The 15705-nt window shown below is 51.6% G+C and overlaps 1 protein-coding gene across 1 annotated transcript in view; it reads left to right on the forward strand.

Annotated features, from left to right (window-relative positions):
• Nucleotides 1-15705, forward strand: part of BLMH (bleomycin hydrolase) — a 512280-nt gene that overhangs the window by 226900 nt on the left and 269675 nt on the right. Inside the window, exon 9 of the mRNA XM_085649231.1 lies at nucleotides 6140-6207. Within this exon, the coding sequence (XP_085505357.1) occupies nucleotides 6140-6207 (68 nt within the window). The remainder of the gene's footprint in view (nucleotides 1-6139; nucleotides 6208-15705) is intronic.

Below are 15705 nucleotides of genomic sequence, written 5' to 3' on the forward strand. Positions count from 1 at the left end.
AGAACGCCGCACAACAACTTCACAAAGATTTAGGCACTTTATTCAATGCACAATGTGGCAACTGCTTAATATTATTAGTCCTGATGAATTTCGGCTCCTTCAAAGCCTTGTTCACAGGTAAGCAAAACAGTCCCATAATTGCAGCCCTATCACATGCTTATATTCACCACCAATCACAGACTATTAGGTGTCACCCTAGTCCATGAACATTGAAATTCCACGTGTGCACTTTAATAGACTGTCACTATATTGAATACATCCGCAGTTTTTTTCTTATTCATCGTGATCCTGCAGTCACTTTTCTTTCACTTAAACTTTAAAAGTACTACATCCTTCGCTAAGATGCCACATACTTAGCCACTCCTGAAGCGTCCAAAACCTTTGAACCTAAATGTGAAAACAGTCCTTGCCCTGTGTCACCTCCAATTTAAATAGGTTGGAGCATTTCCGTGCCTTTCATTTGGGTGTAGTACGGGCGCGTCAGGATCACTCTAATTGCATTCTATCACCACTTTGCTTACCTGTAAACAAGGCTCTCAAGGAGTCGAAACCCGTCAGGGCTAATACTTTTAAGCACGTCCCACATTGTGCTTTGAATAAAGCGCCTGAATCCTTGTGAAGTTGGTGTGCGGCGTACTTCTTTCAAGTGGGAAGGAAGAGTGGTTATATAGATATATATATATATATATATATATACATATATATATATATATATATATATATATTATACTTTATATATTCCTGTACACATAAACGAGGGATTATCACTAAAAAAAAAAAGTCTCACCTGCTTGGTAACGTCCCGCCTTTTTCTGTTTCTGAAAATGCATTGGATTTACGTCCATTGTAAAGACTGCACGGTAAATGTACCTTGTGGTAAATGCTGCTCGGTAAAGGTGACATACTTCCGAGGCAGCTGAGGCTGTGCACTGTGTGGAGTGCTACGTTCAGTGATAAAGGTTACTTAGGGCTTTGGGAAACAAGCAGCTTTTTACTGCTGTACTTTTTAGGTCGAGGACGTCCGGTCTGCCGAAAGGCAGAACCGGAAGTCGGAGATTTAATGACTTGGAGAAGAGGGGCTTGAACCAGCCCCTCTTCTCCCCTGTTCTCCATTGGCTGGCCTCTTGAATGCTGGCCAGCCACTGGAGAAGAGGTCAGTCATTCAGATTAGGCCCCGTCCTTTTCGGATCGGGGGGCGTGTTTTTTGCAAGAAGTCTCAAGGAGGAGATAACAGCAAAACACGCCCCCGAATCTGAAAACGACGCTGCCTTTCTCCGAGGCATTTCTGCTCTGCCTCGGAGAAAGGCGGTGGTGTCTTCCGGTGCCCTCGCCTTGTTATTACCTAGAAACTAGACAACAGAAGCCTGCTAAGGCGGGTGGGACATCATTATGGCTTTTCTTGTTTTCTTTTTGGAAGGCAACCTATGTTTTGACTAAGTTTACAGTGCGGATGGCCGTTGCTATCACGTCAGCGTGATGTTTTTTTACGCTTTCCGTAACGTTAGGTTATCTTTTGTATTATCACTGAAGTTTGCTGACATTGAAAGTAAGTTTTGTAAACACACTGTCGGGGGAGGAAGAGGAGGAGCGTCGCGCCTTCACTTTATTTGGCGCTTGTATTTCAAGGAGGAGCTGTCGTGGTAAAATTCCGTCTGCGCAATTGTTTATGTCGCTTGGTTGTGAGATGTTGTCGTTTGCCCAACTGAAACAAAGTTGGTAGTATGCAGAAAAGACTCGTCGTTCACCATTTATAAGCTAGTTAAAGCCCTTTTGGCTTTTGCACCGTACCTCGCTTTAATTGTAGCGGAGTGAAGGCAGTTAGGTTCTATTTAATTACATGCCAACACAATTTTTTACGTCCAGGCCAGTGGGAGTCAGTGCAAGTATGTCCATTACAGCGCCTTTCTTAACCGCGACACCTCCCTCAAGCTGTTGGCGGCTCTTATTACAGTTTTCAAATACCTACCATCACAAAACGTTTTCGTTCGTAGGTAAATTTACGGGTAGATCAAGAAACGTTTCCCGGTAGCTTTCTATGGCAGGAACTTCCTTTATGATGTAAATTAGGAAAGCCTTTCGGATATAATGCCCTTTTAGAAGCTGAAGACCCGCAGGGGGATTTTAAAGCGTCGATTCCAACTTTAATGTGATATGTTAAATCCTGCAATAACTGCAACACTTCACTATCTAATTACCATCTCGCGTGATTGTGACATCGGTCATCACCTGTGAGTTAAAACATTGCATTGTTTTATCTACAGTTGTATCTGATTCCAGTCCAGTTGTGTTGGCAATACGTCTAGTAAGAGTGTGAAAGACGTACGTGTCTAGTCAAAATTACAACTGTTCAGCAAACGTGAAAGAAGTGGCTTTCGCGGATTTGTTCTTAGGTAAGTCACTTTGAAGGGTTGATTAAACCTTCATAGTATGTTTGTTGCTCTCTTTTAATCTCTTAAAGAAATCACACTACTGTAAATAACTATATTCCAACCCAGAACAAGTATACAAGTGATTAAAGCAAGCCTATGCACACGCTTGTATTAATTTCAATTCTTCGTAAGACGTTTGTCGAGTTTCTTCACAAATTCAATAAACACAAATATCACACAAATTAGATCAATCAGTGTAGTGGTGATTATCTTGTATCCTTTAATCCGAAAATTGCCCAGCCAACACGTGTTTCGTCTGAGAATGTACCCTCACGACGACTTCTCGGCTTTACGGCAATTGCAAAAAGTGATGGACTCCTCCGCCGGTTGTAATTCCGTCCCGGCTGGTATGTTGATAACATGTAACTGACATTCACGATGATGTCCTTATTAAAACGGTTCCTTTCGTGTAGAGCAAAGTCCCGTGCAAAAACGTCCAAATTAAGGCTAGTGTTCCGTATTCATCGGCACTCCAAATACCTCTCAGTGAGTGCGCTGTCCGTGGTAATCGCGCTCTGAGGTTCCAATCCGAACCGCAAGTATAACAAGCATTTACAATGCAATGGTCTCGGCATTGGTAAAGTTAGAGCTATTGGCATTGCTAATGACATTATTTTTGTTTATGTTTTTGATTTTAAAACATTTAAAGAAACGGCATTGTCATGAGCAATGCCAATAGCTCTAACTTTAACAATGCCGAGACCGTTGCATTGTAAATGCTTGTTCCTTCCTTGTTGCAGTTTCTAAGACCAGGTTGAAAGATGTGATAATTAATCACTTAACTGGGGCAGGTCCAGGGCTCATTGTCAATGCATTAATGCTGTGCCAAGAAACGAAAAAAGTAGCTCAGATTCAGACTTCATGAAACGAGAGAGTTCGCTGAAGTGGTTTGCAGATGTTTGAAGGACAAACTCTTTCAAGGACAATGTTTCATGAGGGAGTTGAAGAGGAAGGTATGGAATGTGGACACTGTTCAGTGTGAGAGGAGGCTGCAGCAGTCAGCAAGATTTGAGAGCAGTGAAGAATAAGGTGTGTCTAAAAAGAGCCTCAGATGCAGAACATAAGAAATGAGGGGGAGAAGACTGTGATGAATCATGTAGAAGATTCCTGCAGCTTATGTCGGAGGCGAGCATTCATTACTATTATATTTCCTAGTCTTTTTTTCCCCCCAAATTGCAGTCGCACTCAATAGGTACATGAAGGGTAGATCAAGGCAGTGTCTTGCCTCCTAAAGGCAGCTCTTGTGTATTCAGGCATGAGGTAAGCACCGGGGCTCGGGCGGTGAATGTATTTCACACCTATCATGACTAGGTGGTACAGATGAAAATTCTAATTGGCAAACTTGGTGCCACTAGAATTTGAAGACGGATAAAGAAGCACTGCCAGTCCGGTTTTGAATGCCAGCAGGAGTAAGTGGTACTTACTTTACTTGGTATCCAACTTGTGCCATCCTGACACTCACACTGCTCCCTTGTGTGTGTCAAGCATTTTTGGTTACTTTACATACTTTTGCTTCATTGCCATGGTGTGGTGCTTGAAAGTTCTCTTACATTTCTGACACTTGAGGTAAACTAGCTTTTACTTTTCCTAACTTAATATATTCCCAAGCTGTGCACAATCTTTCAGCATTGGACAATATCAGTTAAGCTTTGTAATGTTGCATTTATGTAGTGCCTTGTGCCCCTGAAAAGGCCCTGAAGTGCTTCTTAGCGGTTGCTTAAACTGCTAGTCTGTAATACATAGGCCTGCACAAGAAAAGCTTCTGTGTAGTTGACCATCTTGTGACAAAGTTGTTTGCCTGTGTTAACTATACTTCATATATTCGTGAGATTAAGTGAGAGTTTACCCAGATAGTTCCCTTAGCTTGCTTTGGTCTAAGTTTGCAGTCTGGCCTAAGTGAGAAGCATTGAATGTCATGAATGAGGTGCTTGAATCCTGAATGATCAGCTACAAGCAGGAGAAGAGTCTGGCAACAGTCTAGAATAAGACTCAACCCTCTTAAAGGAGCAGCTTCCAGAATCCACCAATTATATTATAAGTAGGTGAAATAGAGAAAGGGATTAACATGGGTTATGGAGATTGGAGGGGGCACTCCCATCTAAATAGGAAAAAGGATTATCTTGTCCCACTCCACTCCATCCCACCCCACCAGACCACCCACCTCTTAATCACCCCCAACCTCACCTTTAACTTTCTGGTATAGAACGTTATACTGTAGGAGTTTTCATTGTTGTTTTAGAATTAATTATCCTCTGCCTTTTGCTAATGCTTTGTCAGATATTTAGGTTATTTAAAATAATCAGCTCAAATGAACTCTCACATCTGCGCTACAACCACAACCCCTTTTCTTACACTATCCAGGTGACTTTAAGCCTGCACGCCTTCCCTTCAAAGTGATCCCACCTCTCTGCTAGGTACTTCTCTAAAAACAACACTACCTCACTGAATGCCCTAGGCAATATATCAAAGACTCTCTTTCTTTCTCTTTCCTGCCCCTCCCGCATTCAGCCATCCGGTTAGGCTCCCTGAGCTTCACAGACCTAGCCCTCTTGCATCCGCTGAGGTTCCAAAGTTTCTTCCGATTAACCCCAAAATGCTCTTTTGAAGAAGCTACAACATAAGACTGACCTGTGAATTTGATAGCTTTCTGTCTCCTGTGGACAGTTTTTAGGTCATTCTGAATATTTTTTCTTGTTCAACATTTTTACTATTGCCAGTCATTTGTCACTTCTAGCACTTACTGCACCCCCGAGAACTAAATATGATTTTGACTATTTATTGCAATCGATATACTGTCTATAATGGCCACCAGTTCTTGGAAAACTTAAATTGTTCTCTTTCTGATGTGCTTCCTTCCACCCTGTTTGTGCCGGTGTCCCACCAGGATTTGATATACCCCCCTGAGACTTGTCCTTAATGCTTTGTAGATCCTCTCCTTCAATTTGTCTTACTTTTCAGTTGTATTCCATAAAGAGAAATCATTTGTTCTACTGCTGCCCGAATGCTTTATTACTTTATGTACAGCTCATGTCTATAAAATGGCCATAAAGGTGGCATTAATCACGGCACTACGAAAATGATTAACCCGTTATTGTTAGATCTGTGGAAAAGTTTTATGGGTTTATTTGTAAACATCAATAACCAGGATTACTATGCATTTTTACATGCGATTCTCCATACTAAATTAACATAATTGCAATTGAAATAAACCTGCTAGGATGTATAGAAGTGTGTTTATTAGAGTATTTTAGTTATGTCACATGTATGTGTAAGTCTCCATTTGAAACAAGTTGGAAGCCATCCCTGTCTCTCACTTGTGCTTCCTCCCTGTGACTTGGGACTTAGAATATTTCCTTTTTTTTTTTTTTTGCCTTATAACTTTGAACCTGAGAGCCTTCATGCAATTTACGCTGTACCTCTTATTTAGAATTTTTGTAATAAAACCCTTTAACTTTCCATTAAGATCTGTTATTTAAAGCTCCCAATCATTATATCAATCATTTTACTATGATAATTTAGTGGTTTTGGGAGGTGCCCTAACGCGGAGACGATTTGCCTTATGAAATTGAGCACCGTCTCCAATCCAGTAAACTGTGGGAATACTGAATGAGGTCAGATGTTTTGGGGTGTCTACATTTTGGGGTACTGTTTTGCTCCCACAGAGCTACAGCTGATACAGCACTGTTGTGACCAGATTTCTCTATTTTCAGTCCGTGTGGTTTGGCTGCGACGTTGGAAAACACTTCCACGGCAAGCTGGGCATCAATGACATGAATGTGTAAGTACTGCTCTTTTTGTGGGCACCTTTGTGGTTTTAGAAATGTTTACACAAAATAAATGTGGGCCCTACTGAAACATGCTGCCGCTTTTTGTAGCTCCTATCAACATACCTTTAACTCAGAGTGTGATATCATTGCCTCCTCTTGACAGACTGCACCACGCAGTGCTCGGTTTGAAAGGAGACTTGTTACCTTCCATTAGTTTCTGGTGGTCTTCATTCAAGTGTTGATTGGTCCCAAAGCTCAAATAAATATTGCGTGTTAACCATTGTATGTATTATAAGTGCCAACCTGGCTAAATTGTTATTAAGTAGTGTTCTAGAAGAATGGCTCTAGTTGCAGACTGCTCTAGAGCCCATAAAGTGCTGGGAACTAAATATCTGAAACGTCTTCGGTATGTGCTTCCTCTGGGAGCAGTTTTGGTATCCTTTCCTTTGAACATGCATGGAGTTTGGCCAAACCGTTAATAAAACCTAAATGATTAAAATCTATACATGGTGTCCCATTTTTTATTTAAAAGGCGTTCAGGCATATACTGAATAGGAGTTGCTTCCATATGTGCTTTTCCTCCTAAGCACATTTGAATTAGGTAGGTTTTTTTCTCCTTATTGAAATGACACTGGTTTTCTACCATGAAACCATGGTGTTTCCAGAAAAGTTACGTATCTTTTGGAAAGAAAAGGAAGGACCCACTCAACTAGTAAAAACAAGGTTTTGCAGAAATCTTGAAGCTTATGAAATAAAAACTCCAGAGGTGCCACTTGGTCACTGTGTGTGGCTGAAATCTTGACCACCTTGTGACCAAAGCTTGCCCATCTTGTGACAAATGCAGCGTTTATTAACAGTGTACAAGGTTGTATCCATTGACAACTTTGAAAACACACACGGACACACTTTTCCATCCCTACTCACATTTTTAGGTCTCGCGTGTAGCGCTGCAGCGCACCGCGCTGCTCGCTCTGCGGGAACTCTTGTAATGAAAGACATTTCAGAAGGGGGGATTTAAACCCCTCCCCCCCCCCCCCCGCCCCCTCATTTCCATTGGCTGTCATCACCGTTTATGCTAAATGGTGGCCTGCCATTGGAAATGAGCTGTTTGTGTTGCCTCCCTTTCGCCTTTTTGTCCGGCCCATCCGGACTGGATTGCCTGCTTCACGGCTGTCGTGAAGCAATTTCTTATCTCAAGGAGGAGTGAGATTCAGTCCGAATGGGCCGTCCCAAAAGGAGACAGGGCGCTGCATGTTTATTTTTGTATCGCGCTTTCACTTACTGAAAGCGCGATGCAAAAATAAACAGCGGGAATGGCGACCACTGCGTGCTAGAATGGGCTGCAACCTGTGTACTTTTCAGAAGCGAGAGGAACACTACAAGCGGCTGCTCTACGAAGTCGCACAGGTGAGAGAGTGCGGGGCGCTGCGTGTCCTGGGAGCAGGCGTGAGCAAGGTAGCGAACAGGCTTGCAAAGTTATATACCAAGTGTTAAGAGTTATGCACTCTCCCTGTGTGGGGTCCAGCTGTGATCTTCGTGCAAACACTAAGGGTTCCTGCAAGTTGTCACATTAACCCTGTAGCGCAATATGTGGTTTAAGAAAAGGGTTGGGGTGTGATGAGGCTCTGGATTCTTGTCAGGGATGCTCGTGCAAAGGTGGATATTATTTTCAGTTTACATTTGTATAGTCCCAGGTCTTTCTAAAATATGCCAACTTTATTTCCAAATCCTGGCCGATGAAGGATACTCCAGCGGTAGTTGGCATTGTGTCACAGCTCGTTGTTATGGTGCATTGTGTGAGTTTGTGCGTAAAGTGCATTACAGTACATCGATAGCCAGGTGATGGTGGTGCTTTGTGACCAAATATTTTCGTCGTGTTGAACTCTGCTCGGTGCGTAGTTCCGGGCACTTGGTCCATGAAAGAAATGTCTGCGGGGTATTGTTTTGGAAGTACAGAAAGGTACGTACAGTGTGTGTGCCCCGAACCATGGAGAACACATGTGCTTCTGTGCCGTGTGCTCATGGCGCCTTGCTCTGGTGGCGTGTGCAGCAGGAGGCGAGGCTGCTCTGCTCTGAATGAGGGGGACACGCCTTTGGGGCCCGTCTCTTCTGTATGCATCTGTCAGAGGGGTGACAGATGCATGTTGACAGAGGGTGAGCGCGCCCGGCTTCCGGAGGCACTGACGGTGATAGGCGCGTGGCGGGGAGCCCCTTTCAGTGCTGGTTGGACTCTGGCCCGGGGCGGATAAAGTGTTATTCCCTCGTGGTACAAGAGAAACATGAATTGGTCAAAACCTGTTTTCCATCCAATTCGCAACAGCTATTACAAAGCACACTTCCTATTCGAGATTTTGTAGCTGGGTGCCGTGCCACCGATTCTAAACAGTGGAGTAACACAAGATGATCAGGGGGGAGGGGGTGATGATAGGGGGGCGCAGAGTGTGGAGGGGCCCCCAAGTATTGCATATCTCATAGACAGATACTAGAACTTGGGCTGAATGCTCCCTCCCACGCGCCGCAGGGCCTGCATTACGCCACTGGTTTTGAATACTTGGTGTAATGTTATTGCTAACTCTCGGGATAACTTGGTGGATAGGATGATTACTGCAGAGGGCGTTGCACGCCCTGCATGTCATTGGTTGAGAACCTTAACAGAACCGCCTCAAATTCGTCATTCTGAGGCCTACAGAGTAAGTAGTGTTGCGCAATAACAGCTGTTTTTAATAAGCAAATGCAAACAATTGAGCTGTGGCGGACACTGCGTAAACGCCCAGTGTGGGAGCCGGCCTCGTGGCGTGGTCCTGTTCCCCCTCGCTAAGCCGCACGCGGTCCCATGCACCTCGGGGCTCCTCCATTTTGGATTATACGTCACTCCACGTGACAACCTGCGTGACCCCGCTTCACCCGGCCTCTGTCCCAGCGAGGCCCGACATCGAGGCGCCAACCCCTGGCCCGGGGGATACCACGTGAACCCTTCCCACTCCCGGCGGAGGGCAGTATCGATGGGACCCCCAACCGTCTTTCCACACCTAGGTGCGATCACCTCACAACTCTCTGGGGCCGGGCGCCTCTCCTGCTGGGCGTCTGGCTGCTCCCTACCCGGCCTCTCCACCCCCTCCGGGCGCAAGGGTCCGGACATCAAAGGGGTCCAGTCCTATATTTGGGGCAACCCGACAACAGGACCATAGTTGTATCCCGGAGTCAAGAGCCCTGCTGATCGGATCGCGGCTGACCCCACGAAAGAAGACTCATCCTGAACCCACACTCTGAGCCCTGCTGACGACGTCGCGGCTCCCCCGTGCTTGAAGACCTTCACGAACCTTTGGGGCCCTGCTGACGCTGTCGCGGCCTGACCTTGTTGAACCTCATTATCAGAGCCCAGCTGACCTCGTCGCGGCTCGACCGAAGCGGACCTACCACCGGAGCCCTGCTGACTGTGTCGCGGCTCGACCCAAGCGGAACTACCACCCGAGCCTTGCAGATGCCGTCGCGGCTCCCCACGTCCGAGCCGCTCCAAGACCAGCACTCAAGGTCTGGCGCAGAGCCCTCCTGTACCTGGTCGGTACTAAGACTGTCCCGCTACCCTATCCCTCTAACAGACATTGAGACTCTTACTGGATCCCTCGATCCCACTGTAAATATTGAACTGTGCTACTTCTGATAAAGAACTAAATCAGGCAACTGATATTGAGTCCTGTGTGGTGGTGTTACTGGGCCTAGTACGATTATAGGAGAAAGACCTCCCCGAAGGGGGCTTCTCAGCGGCGCTCGGCTATAACTGTGCGGTATGAAGGGTGCCGGACTAGTCTCCCCGACTCCCCGGTGGTCCTCCCTGCAACATTTGGTGGCCAGCGACAGGATCCGAGCCAGACGCAATCGTACAGGCGAGTAACGCACCCATTACCTAACCAGACCGAAAAAGAAAAGGGAACCATGGAAGACCAAGAGGCAACCGTGGCCGCAACCTTCCAGCCGGAAAGGTTGGAAGAATACACCCACAAAGAACTGAAACAATTCTGCAAGGACAAAGGGATCCCAACCACAGGGTTGGGCACCAAGGAAGAAATGCAGAAAGCCCTGAAAGCCTGGACAGAACCCGAGACCACTCCGCCCCGAGCCGAAGGGACCTCGGCCCGGGACGGAAACCTGCCGACCCCAACCCCGACAGACGGGGGGCGAACCGTCCCAGAAACCAGCCTTTCCCATGAAGAAATGCGAGAACGGGAGAGGGTCCGGACACACGAAATGGACCTCGCCCGACTCCGGCTGGACGGTGAGCTCCTACTGGCGGAGAAGAAAATAGCCTTGGAACAACTACGGCTGCAAGAGGAAATCGAGGAAAAGAAGCGGCATCGGGAACTAGAGGAGAGACGGCTAACCCTCGAGCACGAGAGGAGCCTCAAGGAACTTGAACTAAAATCTAAAACGGGGGAGACCAGCACCCCCGGAGCCCGGGACGCTCTGTCACTGACCGAGCCAAAGGTTCACATCCCCAAGGATGTCGTCAAGGAGTACTATAAAAATGACGACATCCAGCAATGGTTCCGAGCATACGAAGTAGCCATGACCTCCCATCGGGTACCCCGGAAGGATTGGGGTGCCGGCCTATGGGGGAGGTTCCTCAGCGAGGGCCGGGATACCCTGCTGCAACTCCCCGACGCGGTGATGACCTCATACGACCACATGAAAGAAGCCCTACTCACACGCTACGGACTATCAGCCGAGATGTACCGGCAGCGCTTCCGGGACTGCAAGAAGCTCCCCGGTACCACGTGGGTCGAATACGTGGACTTCTTCAGCCGAGCATTAGAAGGATGGATAAAAGGAAGCAAGGTCACCTCATACAATGAACTGTTCGACCTCATTGTCTGGGAGCACCTCGCCAACAACTGCTTTGTTGAACTAAGGCAACACCTCCTGGACAGTAAACTGACCGAGCCCCGGAAGCTCGCCGCCGAAGCAGACCGATGGGTCAACACCCGGGTCCCCCGGAACCCAGTGGGGGACTACCAACGGAGTACCACGTGACCCCCCCGCCAGCGAGGCGGAGGAGAGGGTCCCACCGCAGTCGAGAATTCCCGGCCGGGCCGCCCAGAAGCCCGCCACGAGGCCAAGCCACCAACCACACGTCCCCGACCCTGGGCCGAAGGGGGGCCCCTATCGCACGGCCTGGACCACGACCAACAGTGACCTGCTTCGGCTGCCAGCAGACCGGCCACTATGCGAGCGACCCGGCCTGCCCCGTGAACCGACGGAACGGGACCGCTGGGCCCCCTCCCCGGCAAATAGCCGCCGCAGCCCTAGGGGAGGGAGAAGACGAGGAGGAGAACCACGACGACTGGTCCCCCCGAGTGGGAACCAGCTGCCATGTCGCTTGTATGCCTGGGCTCCCGAGAAATGGTGCCCCGAGCTGCCATCCCAAGCAACACCCAGAAGTACCAACAGTGGGTCACCATCAACGGGCGACGGGCCGAGGCCCTCCGGGACACTGGGGCCAGTGAGACCGCTGTCCGCTGCCACCTAGTGACCCCCGAACAAATCCTGCCGCATGTCCTATGCCCTGTCCGGATCGCGGACAACACCGAGAGCATGTGCCGGATGGCCAGGATCCCCTTCGAATGGGGAGGAGTGTCCGGCACCCTAAAAGTAACTGTCCGCGACGACGCCCCAGTAGACTGCCTCCTGGGGAATGACCTAGAGAGCTCCCCCTGGGCCCAGGTGGAACGCCGAGAGCATCTGGGGATGCTAGGACTGCCCGAGTGGGCCTGCGCCACCACCCGGTCCATGACCGCCCAACCAGCCGCTGCCACGGCCCCCGACAAGCCGACGGGCCCCGAACTATCACCCTCCTCCGGCACGGAGGAACCTGACGAGGAGGCCGGGCCAGCCGAACCTTCTCCCGACGAGGCCGCCTCCCTCAGCGAGATCCCCGAGCTGGCCCAGTGGCGCCACGACGGGGGCCCCACCCGCGAACAATTCCAGCAAGAGCAGAAGGCCTGCCCGTCCCTCGAGGGGGCCCGACAGCAAGCGGCCGCCCAGGCTGCGGGGGACCCCACGGGAACCCACTGGGTCTATTGGGACAATGACTTATTGTACAGTGAGCAGAAAGTCGCCGAACTAGGGACCGGCCGGGTGTTGGTGGTCCCCCTCCCATTTCGAGAGTTCCTCCTGAACCTGGCACATGACGTGCCCCTCGCCGGACACCTCAGGCGGGACAAGACCTACAGCCGCCTAGTGACCCATTTCTATTGGCCCCGAATGAGAAGAGACGTGGACCATCACTGCCGGTCCTGCCCGACCTGCCAAGCTAGCGGGAAGACTGGAGGTCGAGTGAAAGCCCCCCTGCAACCATTCCCAACCGTCAACACCCCGTTCGAACGAGTGGGGATCGACATCGTGGGGCCCCTCGACCCCCGAACCGCCCTGGGACACCGCTTCATCCTGGTACTAGTCGACCACGCCACCCGATACCCCGAGGCCATCCCACTCCGCACTGTGACAGCTCCCGTGGTGGGCCGGGCCCTGATGGGCATCTTCTCCAGGGTGGGGTTCCCCCGAGAAGTGGTGAGCGACAGGGGTACGAACTTTATTTCAAAGTACATGAGATCCCTCTGGCAACAATGTGGGGTCACCTATAAATTCACCACCCCTTACCACCCCCAGGGCAACGGACTGGTCGAGCGGTTCAACAGGACCCTGAAGGGGATGATCAAGGGCCTGGAAGAGCCCCTGAGGAGGAGATGGGATGTCCTGCTGCCCTGCCTCCTGTTCGCCTATCGGGAGGTACCACAGAAATCCCTGGGCTTCAGCCCCTTCGAACTATTGTATGGGCACCCCGTCCGAGGGCCCCTCAGCCTGGTCAAAGAGGGCTGGGAGGCGCAAGTCCAAGATACCCCTCCCGACGTCTACCGGTACCTTCTGACCCTGCGGAACCAGACTCGGAAGTTCCGGGCCCTGGCGGAAGCCAACCTCGAAGCCAGCCAAGAAGACATGAAACTCTGGAATGACGAAAATACCTCCGCCATCGAGTTCGAGCCGGGCCAGCAAGTCTGGGTCATGTCACCCGTGGACCCCTGCGCCCTGCAGGACAAGTGGACCGGGCCCTTCAAGGTAGTTGAGAGGAAGAGCCCCGTCACGTACCTGGTCGACATGGAGTCCCCGAGGAACCCCCTCCGGGTCCTGCACGCCAACCGGCTCAAGCCCCACTTTGCCCGAACTGAACTGAGCCTGCTGCTGGCTACCGACGATGGGGGCGAAAGTGACTCCGAGCCCCTACCAGACCTCCTGGGGTCCTCGGGCCAAGACGGCTCCTTGGAGGGCGTCCGCCTCTCCGCCACCCTGACTCCAGAACAGCGCCATGACTGCCAGAAACTGCTGCGACCCTTTGCGGCCCTCTTCTCCCTCACGCCCGGGGTGACCCCCTGGTGCGTCCACGACGTGGACACTGGGGATAGCCCCCCTGTGCGACACCGCGCCTACAGAGTACCTGACCGAGTCCGAGCCTGCATACAGACCGAGGTCGCCAAGATGCTCGCTCTCGGAGTCATCGAGCCTTCCGACAGCCCGTGGGCCAGCCCGGTAGTCTTGGTGCCGAAGGCCGCCGCCCCCGGCACTGCCCCAGAACTCAGATTTTGTGTCGACTACCGGGGCCTGAACGCAGTCACTAAGACCGATGCCCACCCCTTGCCACGAGCAGACGAGCTGATCGATCGCTTGGGGGCCGCCCGCTACCTGAGCACCTTCGATCTCACCGCTGGGTACTGGCAGATCAAGCTCACTCCCGGCGCCCAGAAACGATCCGCCTTTTCCACCCCTGATGGGCACTACCACTTCCGGGTAATGCCCTTCGGGATGAAGAACGCCCCAGCGACCTTTCAGAGGCTAGTGAACAAGGTCCTGGCCGGACTAGAAGCCTTCAGCGCGGCCTACCTCGATGACATTGCAGTCTTCAGCGATCACTGGGCCGCGCACCTAGGACACCTCGGGGAAGTCCTGGCCGCTCTCCAAAGAGCCGGGCTCACTATTAAGGCCAGTAAATGCCAGATCGGTCAAGGATCTGTGACCTATCTGGGCCACCACGTGGGGAGTGGCACGGTGGCGCCCCTCCAGTTAAAGGTCGACGCCATACAGGCGTGGGAGCCCCCCGCAACCCAGACCGGTGTCCGGGCCTTCCTAGGCCTCACAGGCTACTACCGACGATTCATCAAGGATTATGGCAGCATTGTGGGGCCCCTTACGGAGCTCACTTCCAAGAAACAGCCCAAGACGGTGCACTGGACGCCCCGCTGTCAGACCGCTTTTGAGACCCTCAAGGCGGCCATGTGCGCTGCCCCTGTGCTACAGGCCCCTGACTACAGCAAGGAATTTGTAGTCCAGACCGATGCCTCGGAGTACGGGGTCGGGGCAGTCCTCTCCCAGATGGACGCCAAGGGCCTCGACCGGCCTGTGGCATTTATCAGCCGCCGACTACTGCCGCGAGAACAGAGGTGGAGCACCATCGAGCGGGAGGCCTTCGCCGTGGTATGGGCTCTCAAGAAGCTCCGGCCCTACCTTTTCGGCACCCACTTCAGGGTCCAAACTGACCACCGGCCCTTGCGGTGGCTCATGCAAATGCGGGGCGAGAACCCCAAGCTGTTGCGTTGGTCCATCTCGCTGCAAGGGATGGACTTCACTGTGGAACACCGGCCCGGCAACGACCACGCCAATGCTGACGGCCTGTCCCGATTCTTCCGCCTCGGCGAGGAGAACCCCCAAGGAGATGGGTGACTCTCCCTGCCTTCAGCTGGGGGGGACGCATGTGGGAGCCGGCCTCGTGGCGTGGTCCTGTTCCCCCTCGCTAAGCCGCACGCGGTCCCATGCACCTCGGGGCTCCTCCATTTTGGATTATACGTCACTCCACGTGACCACCTGCGTGACCCCGCTTCACCCGGCCTCTGTCCCAGCGAGGCCCGACATCGAGGCGCCAACCCCTGGCCCGGGGGATACCACGTGAACCCTTCCCACTCCCGGCGGAGGGCAGTATCGATGGGACCCCCAACCGTCTTTCCACACCTAGGTGCGATCACCTCACAGCTCTCTGGGGCGGGCGCCTCTCCTGCTGGGCGTCTGGCCGCTCCCTACCCGGCCTCTCCGCCCCCTCCGGGCGCAAGGGTCCGGACATCAAAGGGGTCCAGTCCTATATCTGGGGCAACCCGACAACAGGACCATAGTTGTATCCCGGAGTCAAGAGCCCTGCTGATCGGATCGCGGCTGACCCCACGGAAGAAGACTCATCCTGAACCCACACTCTGAGCCCTGCTGATGACGTCGCGGCTCCCCCGTGCTTGAAGACCTTCACGAACCTTTGGGGCCCTGCTGACGCTGTCGCGGCCTGACCTTGTTGAACCTCATTATCAGAGCCCAGCTGACCTCGTCGCGGCTCGACCCAAGCGGAACTACCACCCGAGCCTTGCAGACGCCGTCTCGGCTCCCCACGTCCGAGCCGCTCCAAGACCAGCACTCAAGGTCTG

This window comes from Triturus cristatus, chromosome 3_2, assembly GCF_964204655.1.
Source record: "Triturus cristatus chromosome 3_2, aTriCri1.1, whole genome shotgun sequence".
NCBI classification, from domain to species: Eukaryota; Metazoa; Chordata; class Amphibia; order Caudata; family Salamandridae; genus Triturus; species Triturus cristatus.